The sequence below is a fragment of the Scomber scombrus genome, chromosome 23 (assembly GCF_963691925.1).
Source record: "Scomber scombrus chromosome 23, fScoSco1.1, whole genome shotgun sequence".
Taxonomy (NCBI): domain Eukaryota; kingdom Metazoa; phylum Chordata; class Actinopteri; order Scombriformes; family Scombridae; genus Scomber; species Scomber scombrus.
The window spans coordinates 823,251-837,940 of NC_084992.1; the positions used below are offsets into that span (position 1 = coordinate 823,251).

The window sequence follows — 14,690 nt, forward strand, 5'->3', positions numbered from 1 at the left end:
TGATTAATGAAGTTTACGTCACCTTTTTATCTCTTTGTTTAAAGCACGAACATCAAATAGTGACAAAGCCGTTAATGTCTGCAGGGCATCTGTCGCTTATCAGCATCAGTAAATATATTTAATAATAAATCAGAAGTGTCGCTTGGTTCTGTGACTGGGATTGAAATCAGAAGATCAGGAAATATAGTTTTGGGTTACTAAAGGTCATCTGCTCTGTTGGTGTTTACTTAGGGTCTGGTGGGAAACCAGGGGAAATGAAAGATAAAGTTTAATTAGAATGTTGTTCAAGATAAGATGATGGTGCAAATAATTTAGACTCTGTTGGAGCTGAAATACTGAATCATTTCTGACTGGATAGTTCAAAATAACCACTTTGACAAAAAGTACAACCTGACAGACTGAATTCAGGGTAAAAGGTGTCTAGTGATGGTACATGGTATTCACTCAGTCACTGCTCCAAATATAACAGACACCCAATAGTCTCTAATCATCATCAGTTTGCATCACTGACAGCTGTGGAGTTATTCTCACATCTACAGAAGTAGAGCTACAGTAGTAGTTTCTCCAGTTAAGTCGTGTGTTCCAACGAACATCACTGACTGTGTTTAAGGTGGTGAACACAGAGCAGAGCAGTTGGATCACTCTCTGGAAGATAAAACACATTACTGACAGTACTACACTGTTATATGTTAAATATCTACTGTTGCTGCAGATTCAGATTATTTATGCCCATACTACAATCAATAATGATGCTGTTTGGTATGATATTATAACAGGACACTTAATTTGACCCACTTTAACGGCACATATCAGTTGATAGCTGGAGAAATAAGTGTTAGTATGTTAGAAGTGTAAGAAGTTATATTTGACCGTTTTTTTCTTTGTGCACAGTAGATGTGCAGTTGTGAGGTTCAGTTCTTTTCTAACAGCTCTGGTTATTCTTACAAGTAAATCTGTGTCAGTACTACACTTCAACTACTAGATGGATGTGACTTAACAGGCCAGCTGGACGTCAGTGGTTGGACTGGTGTGAAGGTGTGGAGGTCTACCTCAGTGAAGAGTAGACAACCTCTGGCTCTAATGGAGACACTGAACACACACAGTTCAAACTATATGAGACACAGTTGTAGAAAAAACAAGTCTTTTCCAACATCTACTGATGGTAACTACAGTTGGGTTGAGGTCAGGGAAGATCTTGGTGACAGTTCATGTAAAGACAAAGTTTCACTGCAGGTCTGTGATGAGATGTGAACTCTGGACCTGAATTCATGAAGCTTCTCAGAGCAGGAAATCTCTCCTAACTGGACAATAATTCACACATTTTTAGGGACCGAGCCGAAAGGCAAGAGGGCGAGGACTCCAGAAGGGAGTCCTGCCCTTGCCTGATAGGAATATCGTACAAAGATCAAACCAAAACTCAATTGTTTGTCTTACCAAGACCTACAAATCACGCGCTGACACCCCTGACCTAAATCCAACAGGAAGTGCACAGTTTGCCTTTAAATGTATGATTTTGGACGATTTTTAAGGCTTTTTCAAAATATATATATTATTCCTGAATACTTTCAGCTATAGACTTCATTCAAACGTCAAAATGTAGCCACAAGTCTCATCTATAGATGTGTGTAATTTGGTCTGGCTATGTTTTATACTTTTTGATCTGCGGCCCCACATGTGCGCCCTGTTCCTCTCCCATTCAATCCGTACTCTGCCTGCTGTCTTTGCATGCTCTGTTCTCATGCGCTCCAGTCGTTAACTACCATGGCAACGACTGTGTATGTGTATGCAGCTGGCTCAGCCAGGTCTTAGTGTGCCACCCAGTGGAGAAAACTTGTCATGATAGTTCAAGTTTATTGACTGTATTATTATGATTTTAGATATCTGTGCAGTCTGTCAACTATTTCACTGACATTGCTGTCAAAGTCTAGATCAAACACGAATTACATGAGCATGAACTACAAACATATCTACAGGTTTCACTGGAAATAAGTTCCTCTCCTGTTTGACTCATCCAAGTGGCAGTTCATTTCAGTTGCTCAGTCTAAATGTCTACACAGACAGAGAGAGAGATCGTGTGTGTAACGTGTATCTACTTATTGCAGTGTCCAATAAATGCCCGGGTCTGAATGCGTCTAAATGCACCTGACGGAAACCTTTCCGCTTCGCTGCGGCCCGGCGTGCGCAAGGGGGAGAGGTCCCGCCCAACGCTGCTCGCAGCTTTAATTCTTCTTCTTTTTTGTCTCTTTAACCCAAAACTAGAACTTGATTGATATCAGTCTCATGATTGTGTCAGGCACAGACCAGGTGGACTCAAATGCAGAGACAGGGAGACAGGGATGAAGAGTAGTAGATTAATCGGTCCAGAAGTCAAAAACCGGGAAATCCAAAACACAGGGCAGAAGTACAAAATCACTAGGCAAACTCGGGATCATAAAGGCAAAACTGGTCGATACACTAGAATTTTTATCAAGATATGAACGCTGGAACTCTGACACGAATCTGACAAGACGATCTGGCACAGAAGGGAATGAGGCACACCACATATATACCCTGGATAATAACGAGCCACAGGTGTAACACATTAGGGGAAGGGAGGCAAACAGGAAGCTAGACAAGACAAGGGACACACACCAAAATAAAACAGGAAGTAGACAACACTAACGGGCCCTGACAGATTGTGTGTTATGGTTAAGTATGTAGTCAGCATGTGGTTAGCTTAGCCTAGCATAAAGGCTGGAAACAGGGGGAAACAGTTAGCCTGACTCTGTTCAAAGTCCAGAAATAAAGACAGAAGAGCAGCTTTACCTCTCTTCCTGTTTGATTTGACGACTATTTGTCCATAAGTGACGTCTTCTGCTCTTTTCACTGCTGAGTAAACTGCAGCTGGATCATTCTCTGGAAGATGAAACACATTCATATTAACCAGTACTGTTAGTGTACTGTATTACATGTTACACTGTAATATAAATCAGAATATTAATACAACTATTATAGTGAATATATCATGTTTTCATGTAGCATTATCAGACTTAAAGACAAGATATAAGTCAACAGTTTGTATGTGAAACAGGAAACTGGACGACCACAGAGCTGCTCGCTGCTATAAGTACAAGTTTTACCTTTGACCACAAGGTACAAAACTCATTGTTCACACACATCTGGTCAAACTGTAGTATGAAACCAGCTTCAGAATACACTTACTGGAAACAACATGAGGAAGTTTTTTTCTGTGGTATTATATGCACAGTTTTACAAAATACTAAACTATAAACTCTATTAAAGACTTTAAGATGAATTCATGGAGGTTGTTGGGAGACTGTTCAGCTAAACCAGATTCTGTTCTAATAATTCAGACTCTGCTGGAGCTGAAATATTCGGTCATTTCCGACTTTCAACCTTAAATAAACCATTTCTGACTGGATAGTTTAAAATAACCACTTTGAGTAAAAGTACAACCTGACAGACTGAATTCAGGGTAAAATGTGTCTAGTGATGGTACATGGTATTCACTCAGTCACTGCTCCAAATATAACAGACACCCAATAGTCACTAATCATCAGTTTGCATCACTGACAGCTGTGGAGTTATTCTCACATCAACAGAAGTAGAGCTACAGTAGTAGTTTCTGTAGTAGTAGCTGTTGTGAAATAGACCAAATACAAGTAGTGAGTGCTAACTTTGATTAAAACAAGTTGTTCATAAGATGAACATTTGTAAAAAAACTAAGATAAAGTTGAAGGTAAAACATTGAAGTTAACTTAATGTAAGAAATCACATTACATAATCATGTCAATAACAATGTTTGAGTAAAATACAATAAAATGTTTACAGTTTAGTGTAAAGATCCTCATATTCAGATATATTAAAATATGCATATTTATAAAGCATGTAGATCATGTGCAGGACAAACTGTCTCCATCAGAAACAGGAAGCTGGACGACCATAAAGCTGCTAGCTTCTGTTCACTGATTCACCACAAAGCACAAAACACACTGAGAGCACATCACACTCTGTCATCAACCAGAAGAAACCAAACTGTTCTGTTGTTGACCCTAATTATCCTAAATGTCCCCATAATCCTAAATGTCCCCATAATCCTAAATGTCCCCACTTTGTAAACCCAGAGAGGTCCTCACAAAGATACAAGTTTAACTCTACTAACATCACATCTACAACACATTACCTCCACTCCGTCTGATTGGCTGCTGACTGATGTGATGTCATCTTCTCCAACTTGTAATTCAGCAGCTGATTAAAGTATCTTTCATAAGTTACAAATGAACATGAAACACAACAACTAAAGAGATTTCTTGCTGGTAATTTTCCTTTCACCTCAACACCATCAGAGGAGACTCTGAGCTGATCAGGAATTGTTCTGCTTCTATGGATGCGTCTCTCATCACTGTGCTTTTCCTGCTCTTTCTACTGCTGCCTGCCTCTGCAGGTAAGACGTGTGTGTGTGTGTGTGTGTGTGTGTGTGTGCGTGCGTGCGTGCGTGCGTGCGTGCGTGCGTGCGTGCGTGTGTGCGTGTGTGTGTGTGTGTGTGTGTGTGCGTGTGTGTGCGGTATTTCTGGTTTTGTTGGTTTTGGACATTCAGAGAATAATTCAGACCTGCTGTTGATGATCCAGATGTTCTTCAGCAGCTGCAAGAGAATGAAAACAGTCTAATTAATATTATAAGTTTCCTGCTCGATGCAGGAGGGTCCGTGTTCCTCACATATTCTGGTAGTTAGTAATATTAAAATAGTTGTAATAAGAGTAATAAGAACCCCTCACATTAGGCTACTCAAAGTTCATCATTAATGGAGATTAAACCCAAATATAACAGAGTTCTGGTAAATGGATGTTTTTATTTACTGCTCATTAAACACAAGCTGTCAGTTAGGTTCAGTCTCTGCGACATGAAGACAGTCAGACGTCACTGTAATACAACTGTACTCGTGACCATCAGTCACCTGACACGTGAACGCAGCCGATGTGACGTCATGACGTCATGACTGTCTCTTAATATACAGCTGAAGGAAATCGAAAGCGTTCAGCCAGTCAGCGGCAACAGACTGGCGACGTGACAAAATAATCCGAAATCAAGATCAACTTCCAAACTTAAACACTGTTATAGTGTATCTGGTCTGGAATTAATCAACTAATCGAGGTTTGTTCAAGAAACTAAGAAGAGAAGAAGAGAAAGATGTTTGCTTTAAAATCTACTTCATCCGTGTTTCTCTTCATATGTTTCCTGTTCTGTTCTGTCTCTGAAGGTAAGCTGTGTGATATTTATATTTACTGAACACTCTGTAACTCTGCTTCACTTCCTGTTACTGATCAATATTAAACTTACTGTTACTGATCAATATTAAACTTACTGTTACTGATTAATATTAAACTAACTGTTACTGATCAATATTAAACTTACTGTTACTGATCAATATTAAACTGACTGTTACTGATCAATATTAAACTTACTGTTACTGATCAATATTAAACTAACTGTTACTGATCAATATTAAACTTACTATTACTGATAAACAATACATTTACTGTGGTGGAAAAAAACATGTTTTATCTGTTCGCTGGCAGGTTTTTTTTTTTCCGGAGTCCGCACAGTAATGGCGTTATCATACACTCAGTTTGACTTCCTCAATATCAGGGTTAAGATTTTGTCAGCCACATCTTTGCTTTTCCTCTTTGATGTAATGAAACATAAAACATAGATTTATTTCTCTCATTGAGCCTAAATGTGATGTTTTACAGCCTCTACAGACTCATTCGAACCTCATTTGTTCTAAACTTTTATTAAAAACATGTTAGAGACTCATTCTGTTTGTGTACAAGATGATAAAATGGAACTCAACTCAAAAATGTCTCCAGCAGGATCTCTGATGTCAGCAGTGATTTGTGTTATTCTTGGTTTATATACTAAAGAACAATCTGTATCTATAGCAACCATAGAACAACCTGTATCTATAGCAACCATAGAACAACCTGTATCTATAGCAACCATAGAACAATCTGTATCTATAGCAACCATAGAACAATCTGATGGTCTGTCTGAGCTGATCAGGAACAGTTTCTGTCAGCTTGTGAAATCTACTCAGACTCTGTTTGAAGTAATACAACTGTACTGATAGGTTTTATAGATATTATAAATATATGGGAAACTTTCTGTTTTTACTGTCAGTCACAACAGCAGGGCGGACGTAACGTCATGACGTCAAGAGGAAAACGAAAGTATTCAGTCAGTCAGTGGCTGGAGCAACAAGACAAAATAATCAGAAATCAAAATTCACTTCTGTCGTGTTCAAATTTGAAGAAAGCGAAGCAGGCAATGTTTGAAAGTTCAAAGATCAAAGTGTTTATTTGACAAAGCAAAGAATAATACGCAGCTGCGGACTTAGTCTACTTCACTCGGAAGTTCTGTAGAAGAAGTTCTGAATATGCATTTTTAATTCCTTATATACCTTTGCAGTTTGGGTGATGTAATGTGTTACAACCCCATTGGCCCAATCCTGGATGCTTTTGTTCTTCTTTGGGGGTTTTCCATATCATAGGTGGTCATGTCATATGCTGTCTCAGGTCTGGGACCTGTCAAAGTAGATTATGTATCTGGAGTCACTTCCTCTAAATGGGTCCACAGCAGCTCTCGAACCTCCTGTGGAGCAGCTTAGGTGCATAAATTGTTCCGCTCTTGTCTCGTATTGTTTTGTTTTCTTCCTCCTTGTGGTGGCTGTCGTGGCCTTTTGTACTTTCAGAGAAGGGAAGATATACTCTCACTTCTGTCTCTTTAAGTTGAATTTAAGGTCTTAGCCTACTAGTGAACTTTTGAGTCTGCATCCCACAGCATCACTTCAAACCACAATGACCCCTCTGTCTGGCTCTGCATTATTTGATGAGATGTACAAAAACTTATTGGTGTTACATTATGTCTGATTAAAATTGATTAATAAAAGGATACAAAACCTCACACTTCCAAACGTACAACTCTTATCTGTTTAAAGCGTCGCTGGTCTGGAATTAATCAACAAATGAAGTTTGTTCAGGAAACTAAGAAAAGAAAATGTTAGTTTTAAAATCTACTTTATCCGTGTTTCTCACATGTTTCCTGTTCTGTTCTGTTTCTGAAGGTAAACTGTGTGATATTTATATTTACTAAAAACTCTGTAACTCTGCTTCACTTACTGTTATTGTTAAATGTTTAACTTACTGTGGCGGAAAAACAAGTTTCATCTGCTCGCTGGCAGCTTTCCAGACTCTGGCAGTGAGTCAGACACTGGGTTTGACTTCCTCATCGGTATCAGAGTTAATATGATGAGTCATTACAGAGGGTTTTTTTTAATTTTTTTATATTAGACAGCTGGCAAAGGTGAAGCCTTTCCTCGCACAGCAGCACTTTGAAACAGTAATCCATGCCTTTGTCACATGTCGGCTGGATTACTGTAATGCACTTTATTTTGGAGTCAATCAGTCCTCATCGCACGTCTCCAGTTGGTGCAAAATGCAGCCGCTCGACTCTTAACTGGAGTATGTAAGAGAGAGCACATTACTCCCATCCTGGCCTCCCTCCACTGGCTGCCTGTGCATTTTAGAGTCCATTTTAAGATTATTTTATTTGTTTTTAAATCTTTAAATGGTCTGGCGCCACTTTACCTCTCTGAGCTCCTTCACCCCCCCACGCTGCTGCTCGGTGCCTCAGGTCAGCTGATCTGCTTTCTTGGAGGTACCGAGGTCAAAGGCTCAGAGGGGACAGAGCATTTTCTGTTGTTGCTCCTAAATTGTGGAACGAGCTTCCTTTAAATACTAGACGAGCCTCCTCACTGTCCATTTTTAAAACTCGTCTTAAAACTCATTTTTATTCCTTGGCTTTCAACCCTGCATGAGACTCTGCTCCTGTTTTAGTGTTTTATGGTTTGTTTTTAGTTGTTTTATTGTTTTTAATTAGTTTTAAAAACAATAAACAATTATTTTAGTATTTATTTCTTGTTAATTGTTTTATGTTCCTGTGTTGTTTTATTTATTTGTGTACAGCACCTTGTTTCAGCTGTGGTTGTTTTAAAGTGCTTTATAAATAAAGTTGAGTTGAGTTGAGTTAACATGAGGAGATAAAGATCATAACCTGTTAGACTGAATATTCTTCACATAGTTCTCTGCAGACAAACATCAGGCTGCTGCTGTCTTCAGCTTCTTTTGGTTTAATGATGTTTGACATCGTCACAGAAGTGAAGAACACAGTTTATTTATTAGTTTGTTACCTTTTACCTCAGAGGTTTTTACAGTGTGTACAGTAATACATCATCCTGTACTCAGACTCTTTACTCAAAGAAAGAAAAACTACCTAAAACTATTTGAACAGAACTGAAGCAACAAGCAGAGCTACTCAATCATTAAAATACTGACAGATCAAAGTTAAATATGATCAAATACAATAAACACCCAGAGCTCTTTAACTTTTTAACTTCTTCATCAGAACTCAGTGAACTGACTTTACAGTAACATCACTACAACATTTCATTTTTACATTCTTACTGCATTAAGTTATATTTCAGTCATGTGTTAGTTTTAATGTGACAGTAAGTCAACAGTGTAATACCACAGGACTGTCAGTAGGTGGTGCTGTTGGTTTGTGTCGCAGCTGTTAAAGCTCAGCAGAACTCAGGCTGTCAACACTTTACTGATCATCACATCTACACTTACTGTCTTTAATCTAGATATCAATAAAACACATGCTGATTGGTGAAATGTGACAGTTGTAGGCATGATGTCACACAGCGGTCGTCATGGTGATCTGTCGTTCAATTATTATAAAACAATGAATTCTATTTTAAACAATATTCGGTTAATGTCTTAAAATATATAGATTTACGACTTTAATGAAAAAATAAAAAGTGAAGAATGTTAAAGCTGATTTTTCTCCTCTGGATGTTTTTTATTGTTCTTTAGAGCTACAGATACATCTGATAACAGCAAAACCTGGAGATGATGTCACTCTGCCATGTAAAGCTCCAAACAACGTCAACATAGTAATTGTTGAGTGGACCAGACCTAACCTTGATAGATACGTCTACTTGAAGATAGACGGGCACCTGATGACAGCAGACCAGGATCCATCTTATGTGAACCGGGTGCAGCTGAAGGACGATGAGATGAAGAACGGTGACCTGTCTCTGATTCTGGAGAACGTGAACAGCAACGATGAAGGAAGATACGAGTGTCGCTATAAAGGAGAGGGAGGAGCTGATCAGATGAAACTCATCAGCATCATCATCCTGAATGCTGAAGGTGAGTTTGTAGATGTGAGAAATGATAGTTACACATCTGGACAGGAGTATGATCACATGTTCACAGTTCCACATGTTTTGTTCTTCAGGCTTCAGGACATTGGGTCAGATACAAGAACATGTTCGTATTCTTAACTTAAACTTGTCTTTTTCATGAGGTGGACCTTTACCAGTATCACCAGGAAAAATGAAATAAAAAAACATAATTCAGAAAAGTAAGGCACATTTTGCCGGGCTATGATTGTACCTCGCTTTGATTTTATTCATATTTGACGTAGGCTATTAAACAAAGTAAATATTAATTCAGTGGCTATTTCAACATGTAGTAATTTAAACCCCCAACAGAAAGCTGCTTAACACATATGTCCTCTCATCTAATATCCTGCTTATGTTGCACTCTGGAAAACAGAGATAAATAATCACGCATCAAGTGATTCAGTGTTTCCTCAACCAGAGCTTTAGTGAAGTGAAGTCAAATCATATTTTACAACAATACTTTTGTTAAATCAGAGTACATCTGCACAATAATACATCTGCATACACTGTATAAGTATGTTTACAGCTCAATCATGTGATTAAATGCCTCTTGTCTTCAAACTGCTCATACATTTAACAATCTAAACCTGCAGTCTTTTTAATACACAAATTGCATTATACAACAACTGAATCTAAATTATTAATAAAATACAATACGGCATTTCTCACATATAATTAACAATTTCCTCATCAGCTCAGTATGAAAAGTAGCTCAGTGAACTCACACCCTTTCTTATACAAAAGTTGCTAATTAAACAAATAAACCTGAACAAATAAAGTAACTACATAAACAGGAGATAACTGTGCAAAATACATTCACTTATGTTATGTGCACATACACGTAAACAATGAAGGTGCTTGGTGTATTTATACAAGATGGCAGCAATCTCGCTCGCTCTTAGTTACTTTTAAATACCCAGTAAACATAGTTTTAACTTACTCAAATATCATATAAATGTTCTCCTCGCAGTCAAAATGTCTTATAACGTTATTGGATTCAGTGTTTCCTCAACCAGAGCTTTGAAGTGAGGAAAACATTGCGCGCAAAATCCCCCGTATGTGGGCGCAGACCAAAATAATCGATCCCAGGTTCTTACACATCTAGACCTCCTCCATGAAAGACAGAGATGAACAGATGAAATAAAAAAGAGATTATGTAACATTTTAACCCCTGCTTAGACATCTGATGAGTTTACAGTTTTAAGCCGTTTTTTTTAACCCATTTACAGTTTTTTAACTCATATTTATAGTGACTTTATGGTCTTTTTAATCATATCTCAGCACTTCTTTATGAATTGTTTATTTTAACTTATTGCAGCTTAATATACTATTACACTTTGATAGAGATTTTAATTATGCAGCCCATACATCAATGGGGAGAGTAGACAGGAGTCCAGGATGTCTTGTATTGAAAATGTTTATTTACTTGATCAAGGAGAAGTGAATGAATGATCAGTACATGTTATGTTCTGATGCTCCCTTCAATTCTGAAGTTTCTGACCTCCAGAGATAGACTTTAAACCACACAGATAGACTTTATACCACACAGATAGACTTTAAACCACACAGATAGACTTTATACCACACAGATAGACTTTATACCACACAGATAGACTTTATACCACACAGATAGACTTTATACCTCACAGATAGACTTTAAACCACACAGATAGACTTTATACCTCACAGATAGACTTTATACCACACAGATAGACTTTATACCACACAGATAGACTTTAAACCTCACAGATAGACTTTATACCACACAGATAGACTTTAAACCACACAGATAGACTTTAAACCTCACAGATAGACTTTAAACCTCACAGATAGACTTTATACCTCACAGATAGACTTTATACCTCACAGATAGACTTTAAACCACACAGATAGACTTTATACCTCACAGATAGACTTTAAACCACACAGATAGACTTTAAACCACACAGATAGACTTTATACCTCACAGATAGACTTTAAACCACACAGATAGACTTTATACCTCACAGATAGACTTTAAACCACACAGATAGACTTTAAACCACACAGATAGACTTTATACCACACAGATAGACTTTATACCTCACAGATAGACTTTATACCTCACAGATAGACTTTAAACCACACAGATAGACTTTAAACCACACAGATAGACTTTAAACCTCACAGATAGACTTTATACCACACAGATAGACTTTATACCTCACAGATAGACTTTATACCACACAGATAGACTTTAAACCACACAGATAAACTTTATACCACACAGATAGACTTTATACCACACAGATAGACTTTATACCACACAGATAGACTTTATACCTCACAGATAGACTTTATACCACACAGATAGACTTTAAACCTCACAGATAGACTTTATACCACACAGATAGACTTTATACCTCACAGATAGACTTTATACCACACAGATAGACTTTATACCTCACAGATAGACTTTATACCACACAGATAGACTTTAAACCACTCAGATAAACTTTAAAACCACCCAGATAGACTTTAAACCTCACAGATAGACTTTAAACCACACAGATAGACTTTATACCTCACAGATAGACTTTAATCCTCACAGATAGACTTTAAACCACACAGATAATGCCACAGGTTAAACCATGCCCAAATATGGGCAGATCCAACACATCTACAACATACAGAGTTTTATTCTACTGGTCTAAAGACAAAACATTGTTTAGACGACACTCACTTTATCCTCCATCCAACACTATATCAAACCTCTGACTCGTTACCTTTACCCTGTTCAGGGAAAACAGTCAAACACATATCTGACCTCGGTTGCTATAGCAACACTATCAGAATGCCTCCTGATTTCCCCAAAAGGAGCAGACTCACTGCTTACCACTATCTCAAGGGGAGACAGTGTCTAAACCCAACATTTGGCGTGACCTCGCTATGACCGCAAAGCCTAGTTTGACCCAGTGCATATTAATGATGGAAAATTCCCTAACACACTTAGTACATTAACATTTTACAGTATTTTAACACTTTTATTTAACACAATTTACTTATTATACATATTGGAGTCATTAATTTTAAGACTAAAATGTGAAGATGTGTACATGAATATTACTACAGTACTGAATATTAAATACTTCCTAAAAATTAGATTAACAAGAAGGCAGATATGGCCGGACAATGTTAAGAAATTATTGAGTGTAATGAACAGTGATACCGTTCTAACAGATATTCATCTCGGAATGAAAGCACATCCAATTGAGCCCTGAGTACATCTCCCAACATAAGGCATTGCGAAAATAATTCTGCCTCGATATCTATCGGATTGCGAAGAAACGGACAACCCATGTCTGTCAGCTTGCTGTCTGGCAGGTGGGAGGAGACAGGTAGAAACTCCGGGTTTCTTACAGAAAACCTGCCAGCGAGCATGTTATGTTCACAGAGTTTCAGTTACCATGGTGACTGACTCAGAGTTCCAGTTACCATGGTGACTGACTTAGAGTTCCAGTTACCATGGTGACTGACTCTGAGTTTCAGTTACCTCTCTTTCTGGAACGGATAACACGGAGTTTCCCTCATCTCAGGGTTAACTTACTCCGAGTTTTCACATAACCCGCTTTCTGGAAAAACCCCTGGGCTTCAAAACGGCAGATATAAACGTAATTTAACTGTATTTTACCTTTGGAAGAATTCCCCAGTCCTGCTAGTCCTGTTCTATGGAGCACAGCAATGAAAACATGTCAGTGCACCTAAAAATACCTGGATGTGTTGGTATGAGTGTCAGAGTGTGTAATTTATGTGTGTATTGAAAAATAAAAGTGTGTATGTGCAGATACAAATGGAGACTTTCTATTGACTTGCAGGTCTCCATTTATAACATTTTGTCTAAATTTCTCTCTCTCTCTCTCTCTCTCTCTCTCTCTCTCTCTCTCTCTCTCTCTCTCTCTCTCTCTCTCTCTCTCTCTCTCTCTCTCTCTCTCTCTCTCTCTCTCTCTCTCTCTCTCTCTCTCTCTCTCTCTCTCACACACATACACACACACGCACCTTCAAAGCTAAAAAATGTATAAAATAAATGTTCAGCACATTTGAAGTGTTAAATTTCATATTCTATGAGAGGATACATAAGTGAAAGTGGTTGTGTGTGTGTGAGAGAGAGAGTGTGTGTGTGTGTGTGTGTGTGTGTGTGTGTGTGTGTGTGTGTGTGTGTGTGTGTGTGTGTGTGTGTGTGTGTGTGTGTGTGTGTGTGTGTGTGAGAGAGTTTTTTCAATTTCAGACATAATGTTATAAATGGAGACCTGTAAGTCAATATAAAGTCTCCATTTGTATCTGCACATACACACATTTACATACACACACTCACACACACACATCAATTTTTCAATACATACACACACACATTACACACTCTGACACTCATACCAACACATCCAGGTCAAAATAGACAGAGCTCGGAGTTTCACTCCTTCACCTTTTTTAATTCTATAACTGATGGAGGCCATTGAGACAGTTTGGTTATTGTTCCAGTTTTCTCGGTGGTGCCCCATATTAATCATTAGAATGGATTATTCTTTAATTTCTTGTTAATAATGACTAATAATTATTTAGGATAATTATTAGTCATTATTAATAACCAAACGCATTCCTTTCTACTCTTACATGTATGGTTGCCTTGTAGCAAAGCTATCACCTACATTATAGTGGAGCTACTTCTTAGTGAGACCCTGATTCTCAAGATCTAACATCTACACACTGTATTATAGACCTGTTATAAGTGAATGATTAAAATTAAATATATATATATTAAAAACAAAGTCCTTGGATAATGTGATGCCATAAACATGAACACAGCCCAAATGATCAAGAAATAAAAACTGAAAAGCCAAAAATGTCCTTAAGGAGGCATAAGGGTTCATTTAAAGATGAAAGTATCACTGACTTTTGTTTTCTTTATTTTCTGTTTTTGTTCTTTCAGAGAAAACAGTGAAGTCTGGAGATGATGTCACTCTTCACTGTCAGAGTCCCAGAGATGAAGACATCACATCATTAAAGTGGATCAGACCTGACCTGAAGAAGAAGACAGAGGAGTACGTCTTCTTCTTCAGAGACGGCCGAACATATGAAGACTACCAGCATCCATCGTTTCATGGTCGAGTGCAGCTGATGGATCCACAGATGAAGAACGGAAACGTTTCAGTGATTCTGAAGAACGTCACCATCAACGACACTGGAACATACGAGTGTCAAGTTAAAGTGAGGAACACAAAGTCTGAGCTCATGAACACCATCAACCTGAAGGTTGAAGACTCAGGTGAGTTTGTACAGGTGAGACTGTAGAGGTGAAACATCATCTGACTGACAGCTGATAACTCAAACCTGTTTTACTGTTCTGCA

General features: G+C 38.0%; 1 protein-coding gene across 1 annotated transcript in view; it reads left to right on the forward strand.

Annotated features, from left to right (window-relative positions):
• The window catches only part of LOC134006258 (uncharacterized), a 232,030-nt gene that overhangs the window by 74,814 nt on the left and 142,526 nt on the right, over nt 1-14,690 (forward strand). The window contains exons 2-3 of the mRNA XM_062445345.1: nt 8,935-9,273; nt 14,272-14,607. Of these exons, the coding sequence (XP_062301329.1) occupies nt 8,935-9,273; nt 14,272-14,607 (675 nt within the window). The remainder of the gene's footprint in view (nt 1-8,934; nt 9,274-14,271; nt 14,608-14,690) is intronic.